Raw genomic sequence first — 20,486 nt, 5'->3', positions numbered from 1 at the left:
TTATAGTTTTTATATTCTTCTAGTATAATTAAATATAGCTTAAGAATTATAATATATAATTTCTAAAATTTATAAATAACCTTTTATTTATTATAATATCCTTTATAATATAAATCTATAATTAAAATTACTAAATTTCTTTATAAAAATATATTATATTTTATTTTTTACTTTAGGTAATATAAATATTAATAAGTAATATAACTTATTTAATAAATTTTATAATAATTATTATTTATAAAGTTAATCTAAGAATAATCTTAAGGTATTTATTAATAATTTTCTTAAAGTTTTTATATTTTATTTATATTTAAGCTTATAATAATTTACTATTTATTATTATATAGCTACTATTATATAAATTTATTTTAAAGTTTTTAGTAAATAAAAAATTTAAAATTTTACTTAAGGTTATAAATATTAACCTAATATTAAAATTTAATAAATTTATTAATTTTTTTAAATTTACTTTTAATAAAGTTAGTAATATTACTAAATTATTTTTTAAAAAATAATAATTTATAATTTTATTAAATTATATTATTAATTATAAGGTTCTTAACTAAATTAAGGGTAGTTTTAAGTAGAATTATTTCTTCTTTTATTTTATTTATTTTCTTTAATTCTTCCTTATATTAAAAATAGTAGTTATCTTTTTATTATAATAAATTAAAAAATTATTTATTTTTATTTATAATATAGACTTCCTTTTTTAATTTTAAAATTTTATCCTTATACTTTTTCTTAAGTATTTAGTAGTTTTTTACTATATAGCTAATTTTACTATAATTATAATACTTAAATTCTTTCTTATACTATAGAATATTTAAATTTATTCTTTTAAGCTTACTACTATTATTTTTAATAATCTTTTTATATTATTTCTTACCTTAATTAATTTAATATTTATTTTATTAATATTATTAAATAATACTAATCTTAAGTTTATATAGTAAATTATTTACTTATATATATATATTTATAAATAATACTAAGGTATAAGTAAATTAGTTAATATTATAAACTTTTTTTTTAACTTCCTATTTAAGTTTATTATAAAAGTATTTAATAAAAGCTAATTTATTTTAGTTAAATTATATAATAATATTTTAAAATTTTATAATATAATTTAAGTATTTCCTTTTTTAATATATATTAACTAAAGTATTTTTTATTATTTTAAATTTACTAATATTTTTAAATACTTTTATTAATTTAAAAATATATTTATTATAATTATTAAAGATTTCCTAAGTTTATTTTTTAATTCCTTTAGTTAAACTTTTTAAATAATTATTTAAAATAAGTCTAAATTACTTAAAGGTAATTCCTTTAAGGTATAATATTATAAAGTAAACCTTTTTTTTAATAATATTAAAGGTATTTTTAAAATCCTTAAAGTATACTTTAAATTAAATTAAATAAAAGTAAAATTCTTTAATATTTCCTTTAAATATAAAAAGTAATTAATATTTAATAAAGATTTTAATATTAATAGTTTTTAGTTTTTCTTTATTAAGTTTATTAACTAAAATTTTATTAAGTTAATATATATTTTAAATAAATATAAAAAGTTTTAGGTTTTTAAATAAAAAAATATTAAATAAGTTTATTATAATAATATTACTATTACTTTTAATTATAAATATATTAAAGTTAGTAAGTAGGTTATTAATAACTACTTTAGCTTTAGGTATAATAGTTTATATTACTTAAAGATACTTAATATCTTTTTAAATAAAAGTTATTAATATATAATATCTTAACCTAATACTTAAATAATATAAGGTAAGTTCCTAAGGTAATAAACTAAAGTTAATTAATTTATATTAGTAAAAAAAATAAAAAGTAACTTTAAATAAATATAATTATAAAGTAAGTAAAATATAATAAAAATTTAATTTATATTTAATTTTAATACTTTATTAATAGCTATTTATTTAAATTATTTAAAAAGCGTAAAAAATTAAATTTTATATATTTAGTTATTTCTTAGGGAATAATATAGTATATTATTCCTATATATATTTAAACCGTTAATTAACTGTTATTCTTATATAGAAATAATACAGCTTAGTTATTTCTTTTTCAGGAGGAATAATACTATATAGTCATTCCTTCTTTTAACTGGCTAGAACGGTCCGACAGATATTCCGGGATGCCTGTTTATGGTGTCATAAGAGGTTAGGTCGTAACACTTTGCTATCTGACTCCAACTCCTTGGTTGCTCAGCATAAGAGCAACCAATTAATTAGTATGATGACTGTCAATTCTAAAAATCTTTATGTACTACTCCTTAGTTGAATTGTAAAACTTGATTTACCAGGAGTTCTGGTTAGCGTTGTCCTACCATCGCGTCTATTGCCCACACTGAATTAATTTTCTCAGTAGATCAAAGTAAGAAAGTGGATATAAAAGTCTACTATGTTGAATTTCCTCTTTGGTATATATTACGAATAGTATTACCATAAAACCTTTGGAAAACTATACATCCAGTCACTAGAGTATAAATAATGTGACACTTTGCAGAGGTGTTGCCTATTTATAGTTAATTCTACCTACTGAGAAAGTAGGTCAGCTATTGTATGATATCCTTTACTCAAAGCCAGGTGCGCTGGTGTCCAACCGTCAAGATCGGCACTCATGCTATCGGCCCCGTTTTCATATAGGAGTTTAGCTATTTTGAAATGCCCACGAGCCGAAGCCGAATGCAACGCCGTCCAATGCACCTTGTCTGGGATATCTGTACTGGCGCCATATCCAAGAAGCAACTTTACAATCCTAAAATAACCACTCTCAGAAGCGTAATGCATTGGTGTAGAACCACGGTTGTCCTTGGAATTGACATTTTTGTTGTTTTGGCTGAGCAGCACTTGAACGACTCGGAGGTGCCCTTCCATTGAGGCCATATGAAGCGGTGTTAGACCTTCGTAGTCCTCAACCTCAGTATCAGCCTTATGTTTTAGCAACAGTTGGACAATTTGGTGGTATCCTTTTCTAGAAGCTATGTGCATTGGTGTTAAGAGTTCGTGAGCTTTAGAATTGATATCAATGCTGTTATGGCCAAGGAGCAATTGAATAATGTGGAGAACTCCATTGTCTGCGGCTAGATGTAATGATGTATTGTTATCATTGTCCTTGGCGTTGACGTCAATCTTTTTATGATTAAGCAACAATTGAACAATCCGTGAATGTCCATATGCTGAAGCTGAATGTAATGGCGTCCCGCCGTTAAAATTCCTCAAATCAATGTTTGTATCATTTTGATCGAGAAGTAGCTGAACAATTTGGAAGTGGCCAATTCTTAGTGCTGAATGTAGTATTATTGACTTGTCATTAGCATTGTCGTTAACTTGAATATCTTTTTGATTGAGCAATAGTTGAATAATTTGTAGGTGTCCCTTAATTGCGGCTGATTGTAATGATGTTTGACCCTTGTTGTTTCTTATGTTAACATCAATATCTTTTTGATGCAGTAGTAGTTGAACAATTTGCAAATGTCCATTTACTGAAGCCGAGTGCAATGGTGTTTCACCCTTTTTATCCAGTGAGTTAATGTCGATATCTTTTTGACTAAGTAGTAGCTGAACAGTTTGTAAATGTCCGTTTACTGCAGCTGAGTGTAGGGATGACCGCCAGTGGTTATCTTGTATGTTAATATTAATATTTTTTTGATCAAGTAATATTTGCACAATTTGCGAATTTCCATACGCTGATGCTGATTGTAATGCCGATTGACCCTTATTGTCTCTCAGGTTGATCTGAATATCTTCCTGTATAAGGAGCTGCTGAACTATGTGCAAGTGTCCCTTAGCTGATGCCATCATTAGCGGTGTTGAATTTATTCTATTCCCAGAGTTGACATCGATATGGTTATGAGAGAGAAACATCCTGACAAATTTCTGATTGCCTTGATAGCAAGCCAGAAATAATGATGTTTCGCCGTCCTTATTCCTAGCGTTGATGTCCTTGACGCCTTTGGCAAGGAGTAGTCCCGCTATCCCCTCTTCACCCTTTTTGACTGCTGATAGCAGCGGTGTTAAGTTGTTGTCATCCTTTCTATTGACGTCGATCCCATCAGCAGTGAGAATTAATCGGACTACCTTCTCAAGCCCATGAGTCACCGCCTTTAGCAAAGGTGTCTGACCTGATTCATCAGGTATATTTACCCCAATATCATCATGAGCGAGCAGTAACTCAGCTATTAAAACAGAAGACTTTTCAAAAGGAGTGCTATAGGCACGGTCGATAGCCCACCACAGAGCTGTTCTGCCATCTGTATCCTGACTATTGATGTCAATGCTTTCTGAAGCTAAGAGAACTTTGACTATCTCTGTATTGCCTCGTTTAACCGCCTGTGATAAAAGGGTTTGATGGTGAAAACCTTCTGCATTGACGTCAATATTTTTCGATAGTAGTAACTCAACTATCTTCACATGCCCTTGTTCAACTGCAAGCCATAGGCATGTTTTACCAGCTGAGTCCTGGACATTTAAATCGATAGCTTCTTCACCAAGCAATACATCCACAACTGCCACGTGACCTTTCGAAATAGCAATGAGAAGTGGTGTCTCTTGACTTTTAGCCTTAGCGTTAATGTCAATGCCGTCTGTCTCAAGTAGTCGTTTCACCACACCTATGCACCCATTTTCAGCTGCGCAGAAAAGGGAAGTCTGGTCTTCATAATCTCTGATATTTATATCAATGCCATCTGCAGCGAGTAGAATGTTGGCTAACTCCTCATTCCCATTTTCAGCCGCGCAGAAAAGAGGGGTCCGGCCCTTATTATTCCTGATATTTACGCCGATATCATTTGCAGTAAGTAGGATACTGGCCAGCTGCTTCTGCTCATATTCAGCCGCACAGAAAAGGGGAGTCCGCCCTTGGTTATCTTTGTTGTTTATATCGAGACTGTTTGAAGCCAGTAGGATAACACTCAAGTCCTCAATCCAGTTTTCAGTCGCACAAAAGAGAGGAGTTTGATCTTCCTTATTTCTCGTATTCGTAAAGCCGTTTATATCAGAGAGAATCAAAGATGCTTCCTTATTCATTTGCTTCGCCAGCCATCCTAACATCGTCTCACCAGACTTATTTCTATAGTTGACGATAGCACCATGGTCGACCAGAAGCTGCGCTAGTTCTTTGCTCACCACCATGGCATACCATAGGGGCGTTCGTCCCATCGAGTTTTCTGAATTGATCTCAATGTTATCAGCTTTGATGAGTAGCTTTGCAATTTTTGAGTTGTTTTTCTGAATTGCAAGTATCAATGGCGTCTGACCGCTTTCATGTTTTGCGTTTATATCCATGCCTTTTTTGTTGAGCAGTTCCCGGACAATAGCTTCATTTGTGTTGGTGATTGCAATTGATAGTGGTGTGTGGCCAAGACTATTCGTATCGTTTACATTGACCCCATCATTTGCTAAGAGTAATCGAACCATTTCAATGTTATTTGTCTGGACTGCATGTAATAGAGCTGTCTGGCCACTATGATCCTTGGCATTAATATCAATCGTGCTTCCATTGGAGAGAAGCGCTTTGACTATGTTTTTATCTCCTTTAGAAGTTGCCCATAGTAACGGGGTCTGTCCAGAATGGTTTCGACTGTTAATGTGGATGTGCTTATAAGTCAAAAGTAGTTTAACAAGAGAAGTATCTCTGTGACATGTCGCAGACCATAAGACATTCAGACCATCTGGCCCTCTTGCATTTAGATCAATGTCGCTTCTTGCTAACAACAGCTTAATGACGTTCATATAAAGGTTTTCTTTGTTGGGCAGGAAATGTTGATACAGGTCAACAGAATATTTTAATTCTTCCGAACCTTGTGAACCTTCATAATGACCCGAATTGTGTCGAGCATCAGAATGAATATATGATCTCTCGTCGGAGTCCTCCTCTGCTCTCTCAAGCCAATCTCTACTCTTCCACCTGTAATATTCCGCAAGAAGGAGTGGTGTCTGGTTAGAGTGGTTTCTCGAATTAACATCGGTGATATCTTCCTTGAGCAATCGCGAAAGGATTGGTAAGTGCCCTGTAGCAATAGCGCACCAAAGAGGCGTCTGGTCATGGGTATCTTTGGCATTGATATCGATTCCTTCTTTGGAAAGGAGTACCTTGATTATCTCCTCATTCCCAGTGGCAACAGCCCACCATAGTGATGTTCGATGATCATTATCTTGGGCATTTACATCCAATCCTGTTTTCAGATTCAAAAGCGTTTGAACAGTAGCAAGATCTTCAAGCTTCGTTGCCCATAAGAGAAGTGTCAGGCCATGATCATCCACTGCATCAAGATCGATTCCCTCTCCAGATAAGAGAGCTTCGAGTATTCTTGTATTTCTCTTCGCTGCGGCGTTCTTCAATGCTGCTTGGTCGATGATATTCCGAACGTCGGGACCATCCCGAAGTATTAACAAATTAACTGCCGCTTCATTCTCTGTCTCTATTGCCCACCATAACGGACTTTGACCAAACTCATCCTTGGCGAGGATATCAACGTGATCTCTATCTAGTAATAATTTGATCACTTCGGTGTGTGTCCCAGCAACTGCCCATAAGAGCGGCGAGTTCTTGAGGTTGTCTTTGGCATTGACATCGATGTCGTCCGTTTCCAAAAGTACTCTAACCAAGGCATTATGGCCCCTTTTAGCCGCCCATAGCAAAGGCGTTTGACCGTACTTATCTTTTGTGTTCATATCAATGCCATCAGTAGCAAGTAAGAGCTTAAAGATTTCCTCATATCGTCTTTTGGCATCTCCTGATAACGGCACCGCATACGCCTCTGTACCGCCATTCCGCTCCTCATCTGTTGGGAGCAACCGGATATTTTTCTTTCGTCCTCTCCCTTTTATATTGCCTTCCTTTTCCTCAAAAGACAGATATTTCTCTCCCATAGAATATCGGATTGCCAGTTCTAAAGGCGAATGTCCATATTGATCCATAGCATTGGCATCGATACCACTTTTCGCAAGTAGAAGCTCCACTATAGCGCTATATCCCTCTTGGATTGCATATAGAAGCGGTGTTTGACCGGTTTCGTTCTTAGCGTTAACGTCGACCTCGTCGTTGGCAAGGAGCAATTGAACCACTGCATTATAGACCTTTTTGACTGCCCACCATAGAGGTGTCAACCCATCTTTATCCTTGGTGTTAACATTAACGTCAGGTACAGTAAGTAATAACTCGACTATACCCTCGTTACCGTTGCGGGCTGCCCAAAGTAATGGCGTTTGTTGAAATGCATTCTCAGCGTTGATATCCGCCCCCTTTTTATCTAGAAGAAGTTTCATAATCTCTTCGTTTCCATTCGCAGCCGCCCACCACAGTGGCGTTTGATTGATCCGATCTGTGGCATTGACATTGATGTCTTTATGGCTAAGTAGCATTTCGACTATTTTCTTATGGCCCCTTTCACCGGCAAATAGAAGAGATGTCTGGTGATAGCTATCTTTGGCATTGACATTGATTGTATCGATTGCAATCAACTGCTGAAATATGTCTTCATACCCATAGATTGTTGCATAAAGTAGCGCCGACTGGTCGTTATGGTCCTTGACATTAACGTTGACATTTGGATTAGAAAGCAAAAGCATAGCGACATCTCTATATCCGTTTTTAATAGCCCATAGTAGTGGGGTTCTCCCGCTTTTATCCATAGCATTGATGTCCGCACTAGTAAAATCGAGAAGAAGCTTGACTACTGCAGCGTGCCCATTTCTAGCAGCAAGCAGTAGTGGCGTATGGTTGTAGTGATATGTAGAGCTTATATCGATATTCTCTTTGTTCAGTAGGAGTCTGACTACAATCTCATAACCCTTTCGAGCCGCTCGTCCCAACGGTGAGTGGTCATCTTTATCCTTGAGGTTGACGTCTATTTCTTTTCTTGCGAGGAGTAGCTTGACAGTTTCAACATCCCCATTTCTCGCCGCCCACCAGAGAGGAGTCTGATTATAATTGTTCTTCATGTTAACGTCGATATCTTCCTCATCTAGAAGCAGCTTCACGATAGATATGTCGCTATTTCGAACTGACCACCATAACGGAGATTGGTGGCGATCATCTCCAGCATTGACACCACCGTTGCTCACAGTAAGCAGTAACTTGAGTATCAATTCATGGCCATTCTTACTTGCAAGAAGTAACGCTGTCTGGCCAAGGTAATCTCTAACGCTGGCGTCAACCCCATCAGTTGCAAGCAATAATTTGGCCGTGGTGTAGTGTCCTTCCTTGGCCGCCCACATAAGTGGTGTTTGTCCTCCTCTGTCTCGAGAGTTTGGATTGACGTTATGTCTATGGAGCAGCAGCCTGGCCACCGTCTCGAATCCGTTACCAGCAGCATATGACAGTGGCGTCCGACCGAAACCATCGTCGGCGTCCAAGTCCTGCTCATTGAGTATAGTTTCGATTATATCTCCTATTCCGAAATACGCCGCCAGATGCAGTCCAGTTATCTTCTTAGGAAATTGCTGGCTGTAATCCGAGCCCTTCCACGTCGGTTTACTCGCCATTAATACTTGACTTGACGCTTGCACCTTAAGGTCGCATTTAATGAAAGCTATAAGCTCTTGCGGTATTGGCGAGATTTTCTGAGCATGATGCCCCCAATTGTGCGCTGCATAATTATAAAATGGATTCGACGACAACCGATGCTCAAAATCGACATCAGTGCTACAGAAACCGCTGTCAAACACTGAGAAAGAGAGATAGGTAACACAAGACTTTGTGATTGCTCTCTCGGCGCTAGGGAACCACGATGCCTGAGTCCGCTCGAAGTAATCTTGTGCTGTGTAGTGAACTAGTCGGATTATGCCAGTTTCATGATCAAGAGTAACTAAGCCTGCGCACACTAAGATGATGTTTTCGATACTGGCGAGATTTTGGCTGTCAAGTTCGTGGCGTTCGTTTTCCACTGCTAGGGCATGCTGGAGCTCTACTGCAGAGATTTTTCTTTTCGCATATACAATGAATGATAGGGCTCGTCTAGCAAGATCTTTTCGGCCCGCATCCTGACTATCAATCCGCTTCATCGCATCTTCATAAGCGTGGTCACATGCGTCGGACCTAGTCGATAGCTTTTCAAGGGCATTTCGAACGTCTTTAATGGTGAATTTTCCAATCAGTGAGTTTAAATGGAGCTTGGCAAGAAGAAACCTATAAGCAAATTAGCATATAGCCCGATAGATAGGGCCGTATTGCCTTACATTCCTTGCACCGAGCTGACAATCGTCTTTTCAATCTCGTTCTTCAATCTCTCATCATTGCGGACGAAGTCTGGTAACAGGTGCATGTTTCCACTTAGATATTCCCTTATATCTTCTTCTTGAGCATATATCTCAATGAATGCGCCACCTTCAAACCAGCTAGCGATATCTGTATTATGCCTAGAAGTTGCGAATATATTCACCGTCAATTTATGACGGAGATTGAGGATCTCAGCTAGGAATCTATTGCGACTGGCGTTCGGAGACTCATCAAGCGCATCAACGATGATGAAAACTTTCGAATAATCTCCTACCACCGTTTGAAGGGCAAGCGATATTGCCTCCAATGAAGGTGAAGTTCCCTGATCTATGCCCTGCTTATACAAGGCGCTCACACAAGCTGGCAGCGAGGGCCTTTTCTGAGCCAACTGTTTCAAGAGATTCCGAAGCAACATTTCAGCATGTTCTTCCCTCTGTCGGTAATCAAAATAAACGTATGCAATGCTGTGTCCATATCATGTTGAAATTTTGTGGTAATTTGATCAATCGCCATGGATACTAGGACAGTTTTTCCGGCTCCTGGAATTCCCTGGCAGAATAATACTTCTCCCGGAGTGCTGAGCCAACTTTGATACTGTTTCGAATCCACGAGCCATTGCCCTGTCCCTCGCTGCCGATTTCTAAAGTAGTCATACTACTAGGAAGCATAATTGGTTGGGGAAAGCCAGTTAAGTACATCATCGCGACGTTCGCTTTTTTGCGCTTTAAGAAGGCCAGATATGCCTTCCGATATATCTGCGAAATGTTATTTTCATTATTCAAATAAATCGGCCAATTTTTAACGCTTACCAGCAAAGATATCCATCCTTTTTAAGGCCTCAACTCGATTTGGAGGAATCCGACATAGCAAATCTTTCGCATATGCGGCTGCTGCCATTGCTGCGTAGCCTCTCCATTCTGCATTTGAATGCGTATCGGCATAGTCACAAATACCGCGTATAACTAGGCAAGGAAAATGGTTCATTAAACCAGCCGCTTCTGTTTCAAAGCATAGTATATCCCTTTCAGCGACTAATTTGTCTCGAACCTCAGCATCTCTCATCAATTGACTTGCAGAAGCAATCAGGCCATAGTGGATTGCTGGGTTATCTTCGCTGCTGTCCCTTTGAGAGCGTGTTATCACATTCTGCGGGTCATCATCGCAGAAGATGCGACAACTTATATTATCCGTAGAAGAGTGAATAACGTTGCTTCGATAGAGCCTATCTGTGTCCGGGTTCGGTCGCTTGTATTTGCTTCTTAACCTTGCATTGTTGTTGAGAATTCCATCAATTGTTTCTTGAATTGCGTGTCCATTTATTTCGTATTGGCTCTCAAGTCCGCTTACAGCCGTCCTTAGAAGTATTGGTGCTTGGTTAAGAACCCCTGTTTGTTGAAAGGTTTGACTTTGGATGGTTTTGCCAAAGTCGTACTGTAATACACAACCTTTTCCATCGCGAGGAAGACTAACCAGCACATCTCCAAGGCGAATGTCATGCTTCTCACTTGGAGCGCCCCCTCCAATGCCCACCATGAGCCCAATCCTGATGTTCGGAAAAGTATGTAGCATATCTCTTGCTACGCTTGCCGCCGAGGAGAGGCCGTATTCTCCATGGGGCAAGACCGCAATGACAACATTATGCTTTCCAATCCTACCTAGAGCACAATTGTTATTGTCATTTGCAGACACATAACCTGGCAGCTCATATTCTTGGTCGAGGAAGACTCGTGCAGCAACAAGCTCAGTCTTTATTGCGCAAATCCAACCGACTGTATAATCATCGTTGATGAATTCTCGTTCAGAATCGCTACTAGCCATTGTGGCTGCCAATTTTTCTTTTGCTTCGGATTATATGGAATTTTTAGAGGTAGTTGTTTTCAGCATGTTTCGCTATGCATAGCTGCCTAGAGTTAAATTGAGAGAGAGGGGTAAAGAATTCAGCTGCCTTACGCGCGCAGGCGAGGCTGAAAAGTGGTGGGTGTCACTTTGTATTTATTACCTAGGTACCTAAGTATATACAAGGCTGAAGAGTCGAACCAATGAAAGTGAGGTTACATTTATAATGCAAAATCAGCGTCCCGTCGATATTCGTTTATGGGTTCAGTTTGTGCAGTTACCCTGTGGGTGGCTTCAATTGCGCTCGACAGGCGATGAGTTACATCCATGCTTGCTCAGCTCCTCGCTTACTATCAACGTACCATGTACATAAAAAAATAATCACCTTTGAAAAACGCTAGTTACTAGGTATATTTCAACTTTAGAAAAATTAGAATATATATTATAATTATGTTACCTATTATATAGAAGGGAGAACTATGTAACCTCTCATGGATATGAGAGAGGAATAGGATGACCATAAGCAAAGAGATTGTTCGGATCATACTTTTGCTTTAGTTGAGCAAGACGCGGTAGCTTGTCTGCTCCATATACATCTTCGATCTTCTCGTCGCCACGAGCATAATTCACGAAGACAGTTGGAGTGCTGTATCCAGAATACGCGGCGAATTGCGAGCGCAACTGAGATCCGTAGGTGGCTGCTCCTTGTGCTGTAACACTATCTCCAGTGTCGTAGACAAACAACTCTTGGCTATAATGCTAGTGTATTAGCAAGAGATGATAAAGATATCAAAAGAGTGGGGAGTTTAGATCTTACAAAAAACCGCGAACATCTCTCCATGGCCAAGAAGTCTCGCTAGAAGGGACAGCAGCAGTGGCATTATTGGCAAAGAGCTCCAAAATAACTTGGCTACCGCGACCGCCAGGGTACTTCTGGAGGAAGTCTGTCAATGTCTCAAAGCTTTGTTGCCAACCTGCTGCACTATACGTCTTCAAGTTTAGGTTAAAGGTGTTGCGCAGCTTATTGGGCATGCAATTCAGTGCATCAGATCCGCCTCCGCTAACAGCAATGATTCGGTTCCATGGCAGGGTAGCCGTGATGAACGTCGCATTGAGTGCCAGAATTGGAGCCAAGGCTTTGCGAGCATCTGCCTCTGTGCCAAAATATATCCAATCGGAAACGACTTGGCTCTAGATATCCGATCAATCACCATACACCAGATCTCATGTGCCAACACAAGTTGGAAATTTCGCTAGAACTTACGACATTGTGAGTGCTATTCCAATTGAACACTATGATGCCTGCCAAGTTGACGGGCATGGGGTTGAAGTTCTTCTCGATGATGTTGAGATACTCCAGACTCTTCTCTGCTGGAAGGACAAAGTCTAGCATGAAGGCATTTCCGCCGTTGTTGTTGGATAGCGGCTGGATCTTGAATGTGGCAGAAGTGATCACACCGTAATTCGCACCCGCACCGCGAATAGCCCACCATAAGTCTGGGTATGAAGTGGCAGATACTGTTTTAACGATGCCATCAGCTCCAACCAGGCGTACAGATTGCAGCGCATCAGTCGTCAGGCCTAGCTTACCCTGTGTGGTCAAAATGTCAGCAAAGTGCACTCGTGACTCTTGAAATATAGCCTTACCATCAGACGTCCAACGCCACCGCCAATAGCGACACCGATGACGGAAGGACATGAGCAGCTGCCAGTTTCTAAGCAATTATTTAGTCAAAGACTTCTCAATAATCTTGAGTAGGTACAAAGACACTTACGGATGTAAAATCCGGCGTTATACAAAGGGTCAAAGATATCTCGATAATGAACACCGGGACCAACGGTCATCGTCTGGGCAGCAGAGTCAATGGCAGTAGAGTTGAACTTGCTTAGGTCCAGTGATACACCGTCCCCGAAATCGGTCATGTTGGCGCCTCCATGGCCACCGGCCCGGGCCAAAAAGGGGAAACCATACGATTTGGCAAGATTAATCTTGATCGTTTCAGTCAATCAAGTTTCTCTTTCAACAGGGAGTTTGGTCTACGAAGCCCAAAAAAATATTTGCATACCACTTTACTAATGTCTCCCTCAGTTCCTGGGCTCACGGCGGCACTATATGTCGGTTGGTTGAAGATTGAATAACGCTCCGTGGCATTATCAAAGTTGGTAGAGCCTGGGAATGAGACAGTGGTGTTCGCAGCCCACTGCCGGGCCGGGTCTGTCAGGAGGGCCCTGAGGTCGGTCGTACGTTCCCTAATCGTAGGACTGGCTGCGACTTCCACAGAGAGAGAGACACATAAGAGGGCAGAGGCCCAAGTCTGAAACATTGCCTTGATCATGGCTGGACTGAACACAAGAGAGACACGAGAGACAAAGCCGCAATGCTTGGCTACATGGCGAGAGGTATAGAGGGAGGGCTATGATTTATATTCCTGAATCTCAATATAAACAGTCAGCACATCTCCGTAAGCCCAATATCCAGGCTGTATCATATGGTCTCGCCGCTTCCATCATCCTCTTCAATACGAGTGAGAAACAAACGGAGAATCAATTAGCCATTAGCTATGCTATGTTCGGGCTGTGCTACAGGGGAGAAGATGGCTGAAGTTCAGCTGACAGACCTTGAAGAGATGTCCAGCCTCGCCGCTGCGCTTGATTGAGTGCCTAGTCACAATGGTTCTGACAGGACCCTCTGACATATGTAGTTTAATGATTACGGTGGGGCTAGATCAGGAGAGAATCCTTTGAATCGAAAAAGACTCATAAGCTCGTAAAAGTAAATAGCGGGAATATAACCAGGTTGAGTAGAAAGATAAGCTCTACATAGGTAGGGTACCCCTGGAACCTGCACATGTACATTGATGGCTTTTCTGTTGCGTTAAAAAAAAAAAAGAAAATTTATACACAGTAAACCTTAGTAATAACAACATTGAATGTGTCACGACCTCGCTACTTATGGTCGCAACAATGGGCCTCTCAGGCAGGTGCCAACGGATAAACAGCGGACCGCCTAAATAATCAGGAACGGATCATTAGATCATTGAGATGATCCGATGATCCGATGATCCGTGGTTGGATCATCTGGGATTTGTGATGATCTAGCTAGCACGACTGGATATACAAGATTCAGTTACGATACTCAATACGTAGTTAGATAGCCAGTCCTTAACATGGCAACAAGATTGATCATTGCATTCAACCTACTAGCTACGTGATAAAATTGCCCACAGCACCCTACCTGCTCTGTCAACATCAACTACGACCAGTTTATTATCTTGAGAAGCTACCCTATACTGTTTGGTATAGACCGGTTCGTCACACATATATTTACTATTATATCCTGACCAAGAATGTCAAACTGGGTCTTGGTATATATCTGAAATGTCTATGTAACTTTGCTGCACGTTACTAGCACTGCTCAATCGACGTATCACGTCCAGTAACTCCTGTTGTAGAGGTGCGGCAATGGAATCCAAGCTGTTCGCAGATAAGAATTTGACGCCAAGGCAGAGTGGAATCGGTGTAAAGGGGTGGATCTGGATTCAAATATCAATAAATAACTATTCCATGGGGAGGAAACGGCAGCTCATTACCTTGGATAAGGGAAAGTCTAAGAGTGAACGAGCAAGCTCTACGATACGCTGCGCCGCACTAAACGCTAGTTGCTGGAATTCGGTGTTCAGTGAGTTTGAGCGGCTGGGGCTTCCATTTTGCCACTCTAAAGACTGAGCATTTCCCCATAGATAGAGTATTGACGCTTGAGCCAGGAAATTGGCAAATAGCAGCGCCGGGTCCGAAGAGTGCTTTTGACTAGGATAGTCCTCCTCCAAGGTCTGCAGCCGCAGGGCCAGAGCATTGTACAACGGTTTTCGCCATTCGAGCGAGTCATAGTCTGCCTGGTTGTGTAAAAGGTACTTATTATGTTGCTGTGCGTGAAATGATATCCGCGCACACAGTGCAGCAAGCATGATGCATTCATTGAGTGGCGATTTGACTGTCTGGCTCCGTTTGGAGAGTAGCTCGTGCAAGAAGCCGATGCAGACTGGCTGGCCATTCTGAAACTCATGATCCGGTACGGGAAGACGTGTACAAATCTGATATCTCATTTTTTAGCATCGATTTCGGGTATACAGAATTCAATAAAAATATATATATTGTGAGTGTATTAAAGACACAGCCAGCTTACCATATGCTCATTCACTACCAGAGGTAGGTTGCTGTGTATGCTGGAGAGAGTTTCAAGGATAAAAGCCATCCAAAACGCACGACGCTTTTCCTCCGTTGTGATGAAATCAATTTCGCAATTAGAAGGGAGATTATTTAGAACGTCAACTTTATGCAGCCCAATTAGCTGGGCTAGTCGAAACGTGTACGCCGCACTGAGGCTCGTTTCATAGCGATTCATCTTGATAAACTCATAGGTGGTCCTCAGGACCCATGCTTGCACAAGTTCGACATCACCTACAGAACCCTGTCCACCAGGTATTTGTACGAGGGTTGTAGTAGCAAGAAGCCGCTTTACTTCCGAGTAGAGTTTGTCTTGCAAGTGTTGAAACTGTGGTGACATGAGTGAGGCTGTTGCCCAAACGGCATGTTGAAGACAAGTGCGCGACCTCGTCTTGTCAGGTAGTTTTGACCACGAAAGATACCTACGTTGATGCAATATGGGAACGGCGGCGTGTATTCTGTCGAAGTATAATTGGTCACTATCCGTGGGGGTTAGTGGATCTAGTAACCATAAAGTTACTCCGTACTGGAGTATAAAAACAGCATTTGGAAGAACCAGAGGGTGTTTCATACAGCTCAGTTTTCATGGGATCGGTAATATGTAGACTATTGCTAATGTATTCCGATAGAGATGTTGTGGGCGTATGATCCTGCAACAGGGCCATTGTCGTGGACACCATATTGACATCAAAGTAGGAACTGAGAGAGGCGTCTGACTCTGATACCAGAGGAGTTGACCTCATTGTAAGAAGATCTGTATCTGTAGGTAGCCTGGCGTCTTCTAGGCCGGCAAGAGTCGCAGTTGTATGTGATGCGATTGTGTCGAGCATCTCGTCGCCATACTCTAAATTATCCGGCCACTTGAGATGGTGCTGTTCCTGTTGGCGAAGACGGTCTTCGAGAGTTTCTAGTGCCGTTAGTTTCTATTAATGGAAACAGCCCCATTGTACTCAACGCCCATCATTTTTTCCCTCGCAAGCGAGAGCCGTTTGCAGCTGACTTCTTCGTCTTCAACTGAATTGGGCACATTCCGCAAGACATACCAATCTTGTTTTGCAAAGCTATGAGATAGCCCTTCTTAGGTCCCCGCGGCTTACGATTTGGGTCGACGTCGCATTGTGTGTCGATATTCTCGCAGCTGGAACACCGCGGCTGCCTGCCGTCACATCGTAGCTTACGTCGTCGGCACTCCTGGCATGCTTGCCTCTGTCTCCTACGGGAGGGTGTTGGTGTTGATAGCATAATGATAATAAGCCGGGGTCAGCTGGAGATGTTCAACCAAAGGGCGGTAGTAGAAGCAATTAGTCACATATGGGGTTTATCAGGACTACGAACAAAAGCTGTAACAAGCGATATATGTACCTGGTACCTTCTTACTTGGTTTCCAATCTGAAACAAACTGCGGTGCCCGACGGCTAAAGTCGTGATTCAGATTCCGTTTTGGGGCAGTAATAAGCTTATGTCGGGGGTCTTTAAAATGACCCCTTGCCCATGCTACAGCAAGCACATGTAAGGATTGTTTGGATTGGGTTAATGGTAACTATTATATTTGACAGCAACACTAACCTTGTTTCGTATTAAGGTGTCTATGATTTGCGGAGCTTATTGGCACCCATACCAATCGGAAAAGGTGCAATTCATACACTAACCTTTTTTCGTATTTTCCGCGACTAATGATTCGACAGCAGTCAGTTGCCCGTCATTCTTACGAGTTTAGGCTGCCGACGGGCATAGTAGTAGATCCATTGGACTAGCCTTCTTTCGTATTTTAGCAGGCAATGATTTGGCAGGTTGCTAGCACAACTAGTGTTGCAACCGTGTTGCGTCTTTTGATAACCTTTTGTGGGTGAGACAAACCTTCTCTCAACTTGTGAATCAAAATCCCAGAGCTGTGAAAGACAATTGTAGTTTCTTAAGTCCATTATAGTCCCGCTAAATCCACCATAATCCCGCTAAATCCATGATAACTCTATGACACTTGAACCAGTGATGATGGGCTTCTGAGTATATAAGAGCTGGAGGTGATTCCCTGCCTCAGCTTGTCTCAAAGCTGTTTGCATCAAGGATCTCTTAGCTGATAAAAACTACTTTATTGTTGAATAGCATTTCTTTAACAATACCCGAGCATACACAAATACATCATTATCAAAATGGCGCCTAGCTACGCTAAAGATCAGCCTACCGGGTTCGAGAACCATATACAGCGGGTGGCAATCGTCGGAGTAAGCAGCTACCCCCTTGTGATGCATGATGAGACGATTATTGATCATTTTCTAGGCTGGTGGCCAAATCGGCAAGCATATTGCTGAAGAGCTAGTCAAGACTGGGAAGCACACTGTCACCGCCATCTCTCGTATCGGCAGCAAGAGCCCCTTGGCTGAAGGTGTCAAGGTTGCCCATGTTGATTATGACAACGAGCAATCTATTGTAGACGCCCTCAAAGGCCAACAGTTCCTCTTCATCTCGCTGGCTGTTACCGCTCCTCCCGATACCCAGGACAAACTAGTCAAGGCGGCCGCCAAAGCTGGAGTCCCCTGGGTCATGCCAAATGGTTATGGCACCGACCCGCTCAACGAGAAGCTTGGTGACGAGAACTTCAACGGCAAGGGCCTTCGCGCTGGAATTAAGAGTGTTGAGGATGCTGGATTCTCTTCTTGGGTGCTCTTGACTACCTCGTTCTGGTACGAGTTCTCTCTCAGCCTCGGCGCGAACACCTGGGGAATTGACTACCACAACAAGAAGGCAACCTTTTTCGATGATGGCAAAACCCTCATCAACACATCCACCTGGGCTCAGAGTGGTAGGGCTGCTGCAGCTCTGGTGAGCCTGAAAGTCCTTCCGGAAGACGAGAACGACAAGTCTGTCACTCTGTCACAGTGGCGCAACAAACCCGTCTATGTTGCCAGTTTCCTAGTATCCCAAAGGGACATACTTGATAGTATTCAGCGGGTGACTGGAACAACGGATAAAGACTGGGAGATCAGCTTTGAGTCTTCCAAAGAACGCTGGGAAAACGGAGTTAAGGCATTAAAGGAGGGTAACAGACAAGGCTTTGTCAGAGCCATGTATTCTCGCACCCACTTTCCTAATGGCGATGGAAACCTCCAGGACAAGTATGGGCTTGCCAACGATGCCTTGGGACTTCCCAAGGAAGACTTTGATGAGGCTACTAAGAGAGCGGTGGGAATGTTGGAGGCTCGTTACGACCCCCATGCTAGGGCACATTAGAATCATTTGAATAACCCGAGTAACATTGAAATTTACATAGTAAATTGAATTTGACTTAACATACCCGTGGCAGTTGTAACCGTACAAAGGATCCGATGCCTCATTAATATATTCCTCTATCACTTGATTAGATAGCCAGAGCATATATGAGTAGATGCGTTTCAGGCGAACTAATCAAGCCAAGAAGCGAATTGGCAATCCATGCTCCATCTGCTGCGATTCAGTAGTCATTACGGGTAGAATAATCTTTTCTCGGAAACAAAGGCTGTTCATCAGGCATCACTTTGTGAAAACAGGACATTTTGATGGCTCAACAATCTTTGCTATTGGCCAATCTGCCATGGCATTTAATCATCTTCTTTTTAATCATCTTCTCATCTGCCAATGTGGTCCGTATGTAGCATTCGCCACTAGTACAAAATGGAAAAACAATCAGATAATGAGTGTTCCCGCAGGTTTATCTTGAAGCAGACGGAAGCAGGAAGAAATTGAATTAGTGATATTCTATATTTGCAAGAGAATTGCGATATAAAACCTTGCCCAAGTTAGATTATACCTAATTCAGCAGTGCCTGTTCAGTGGGCCTATTATTGCGATCCTGAGTATTGAGTTGTAGCATTACATAGTGGTTATTAATAATGAAATAAATAAATCAACAAACAAACATATAATTGTGCTAATCTTCTACTAGACAAGCCTGAGCTCTTCTACCTAAGATTACCTTAGAAATCACACCTTCGACTCAATTAGTGTAGGTGCTGCACCGTATGTTGCAATAGCTCTCTGGCGAATATGGTCCCCAAGATTGACCTCGTCACCCGAACCATCGAGCACTGGGGCCTTGAGCTTCATGTTTCCGTTAAAGAAGAATGCAACACTATAACGTTCCTTATCCGTGGTGATCACACGGTGTCTCGCGCTGCGATAGTACCCGTTAGTGTAGCGGTCCACAAAATCACCGATGTTGATCACAAAGGTGTTCTCTTTGGGAGGCACCGGGATCCATGTCTCGGTGGGTGGATACCAGACTTCGAGGCCCTTGGTACCAAGCTGTTGGAGGAGAATGGTAACGCTGCCAAAATCGGTATGCGCGCCAACTTTTGTTCATATTAGACAAGTGCCCCTGTAACAAAATTGGCTGAGTGATGGGATGACATATTTACCTCCAAATTGCTTCTCGTCATGTACAGGTTGTGCCGCATAATGTAGCATTCTCATTGGGATTGCAGGATTTTCAGCCAAGCTATCAAAGACATCTGGTGAACAGTTCCAGGATTTCGGAAGACCATGGCCGAGAATTTTGAGAAGAGTGTTGCCAAGGGCTACCATCTGTGACTGATATGAAATGATTGGCTTTCGAAACTCGTCCTCTGGGATTGATGTTGGCCAGAGATTCGGGCCATTCAAGAATGTTCCCGCGTCTGGATGATCTGCAGGGATTTCTGCACCAACAACAAAGGTCTAGAAGAGTCAGTCCAACTGCGACCCTTGATTCATTTAATCAAGAGTATATCTTTTTTGAATGAAAGAAATTGGGTTGCAAATCAGAATTATTACCTCCTTTGTATCCGGCAACAGATGCTTGTGATGGTTTTGAAGAAAAGGGGGCTCATATCCTCTGAAAGATTGGCCCAGAGATTTCTTAACGCTTATCTCCATACGTTCCTCCATGGGAAGCGAGAAGAAACGTTTGGAGAGATTAAAAATCTGCTCTCTTGTTTCCGGGGTGATCCCATGGCCTGCACACTGGAAGAATCCATATGTCGTGGCAGCATGATGGACCTCGTCCACGACACGCTGTTTGTCCGCCGCTGACGAGGCAGGATTCACCCAAGCGCTGATGTCGATAGTAGGAATCTGCTGCGGGACTTCAGCCATCTTTGAATTTGGAGAAATACTATGTTTACGTTGTAACTTAAGACTTTGGTTTGCATCTATCTAGAAATGGCACGAAT

The 20,486-nt window shown here is 41.1% G+C and overlaps 10 protein-coding genes across 10 annotated transcripts; 1 reads left to right on the top strand and 9 right to left on the bottom strand.

Moving 5' to 3' along the window:
- Window positions 1–2,762: 2,762 nt before the first annotated feature.
- Window positions 2,763–6,677, bottom strand: M431DRAFT_46598 (hypothetical protein; the record flags this gene model as incomplete). Its single annotated transcript, XM_024915395.1, has 2 exons — window positions 2,763–2,954; window positions 6,501–6,677. Coding segments are annotated over 2 exons (369 nt in total), but the record flags the coding sequence as incomplete, so codon positions are not given.
- Window positions 6,678–6,899: 222 nt separating this feature from the next.
- Window positions 6,900–7,079, bottom strand: M431DRAFT_46902 (hypothetical protein; the record flags this gene model as incomplete). Its single annotated transcript, XM_024915415.1, has 1 exon — window positions 6,900–7,079. A coding segment is annotated over one exon (180 nt), but the record flags the coding sequence as incomplete, so codon positions are not given.
- Window positions 7,071–7,829, bottom strand: M431DRAFT_43202 (hypothetical protein; the record flags this gene model as incomplete). The annotated part of the gene is made up of 2 exons (XM_024915103.1): window positions 7,071–7,295; window positions 7,602–7,829. Coding segments are annotated over 2 exons (453 nt in total), but the record flags the coding sequence as incomplete, so codon positions are not given.
- Window positions 7,830–7,865: 36 nt separating this feature from the next.
- Window positions 7,866–8,045, bottom strand: M431DRAFT_43331 (hypothetical protein; the record flags this gene model as incomplete). Its single annotated transcript, XM_024915115.1, has 1 exon — window positions 7,866–8,045. A coding segment is annotated over one exon (180 nt), but the record flags the coding sequence as incomplete, so codon positions are not given.
- Window positions 8,046–8,141: 96 nt separating this feature from the next.
- Window positions 8,142–10,026, bottom strand: M431DRAFT_554495 (hypothetical protein; the record flags this gene model as incomplete). The annotated part of the gene is made up of 2 exons (XM_024921401.1): window positions 9,204–10,026; window positions 8,142–9,153 (listed from the first exon to the last, which is right to left on the bottom strand). Coding segments are annotated over exons 1-2 (1,467 nt in total), but the record flags the coding sequence as incomplete, so codon positions are not given.
- Window positions 10,027–10,041: 15 nt separating this feature from the next.
- On the bottom strand, window positions 10,042–11,061 carry M431DRAFT_85425 (hypothetical protein; the record flags this gene model as incomplete). The annotated part of the gene is made up of 1 exon (XM_024923557.1): window positions 10,042–11,061. The coding sequence occupies one exon, from the start codon at window positions 11,059–11,061 to the stop codon at window positions 10,042–10,044; it is 1,020 nt and encodes a 339-aa protein (XP_024774949.1).
- Window positions 11,062–11,568: 507 nt separating this feature from the next.
- M431DRAFT_85617 (hypothetical protein) lies at window positions 11,569–13,415 on the bottom strand (the record flags this gene model as incomplete). Its single annotated transcript, XM_024923575.1, has 6 exons — window positions 11,569–11,830; window positions 11,897–12,263; window positions 12,340–12,670; window positions 12,727–12,794; window positions 12,855–13,068; window positions 13,146–13,415. 6 exons carry the CDS (start codon window positions 13,413–13,415, stop codon window positions 11,569–11,571), a joined length of 1,512 nt encoding a protein of 503 aa, XP_024774948.1.
- A 1,014-nt stretch (window positions 13,416–14,429) lies between these two features.
- M431DRAFT_116680 (hypothetical protein) lies at window positions 14,430–16,545 on the bottom strand (the record flags this gene model as incomplete). The annotated part of the gene is made up of 5 exons (XM_024911968.1): window positions 14,430–14,612; window positions 14,670–15,170; window positions 15,263–15,782; window positions 15,877–16,210; window positions 16,347–16,545. 5 exons carry the CDS (start codon window positions 16,543–16,545, stop codon window positions 14,430–14,432), a joined length of 1,737 nt encoding a protein of 578 aa, XP_024774947.1.
- A 908-nt stretch (window positions 16,546–17,453) lies between these two features.
- On the top strand, window positions 17,454–18,531 carry M431DRAFT_84982 (hypothetical protein; the record flags this gene model as incomplete). Its single annotated transcript, XM_024923499.1, has 2 exons — window positions 17,454–17,525; window positions 17,581–18,531. The coding sequence occupies 2 exons, from the start codon at window positions 17,454–17,456 to the stop codon at window positions 18,529–18,531; spliced, it is 1,023 nt and encodes a 340-aa protein (XP_024774946.1).
- Window positions 18,532–19,260: 729 nt separating this feature from the next.
- Window positions 19,261–20,409, bottom strand: M431DRAFT_84798 (hypothetical protein; the record flags this gene model as incomplete). The annotated part of the gene is made up of 3 exons (XM_024923470.1): window positions 19,261–19,628; window positions 19,695–19,992; window positions 20,089–20,409. The coding sequence occupies 3 exons, from the start codon at window positions 20,407–20,409 to the stop codon at window positions 19,261–19,263; spliced, it is 987 nt and encodes a 328-aa protein (XP_024774945.1).
- Between the last annotated feature and the right edge of the window lie 77 nt (window positions 20,410–20,486).

This window comes from Trichoderma harzianum, assembly GCF_003025095.1.
Source record: "Trichoderma harzianum CBS 226.95 unplaced genomic scaffold M431scaffold_6, whole genome shotgun sequence".
Classification (NCBI taxonomy): domain Eukaryota; kingdom Fungi; phylum Ascomycota; class Sordariomycetes; order Hypocreales; family Hypocreaceae; genus Trichoderma; species Trichoderma harzianum.
This window is presented reverse-complemented; position numbering and strand designations above follow the sequence as displayed.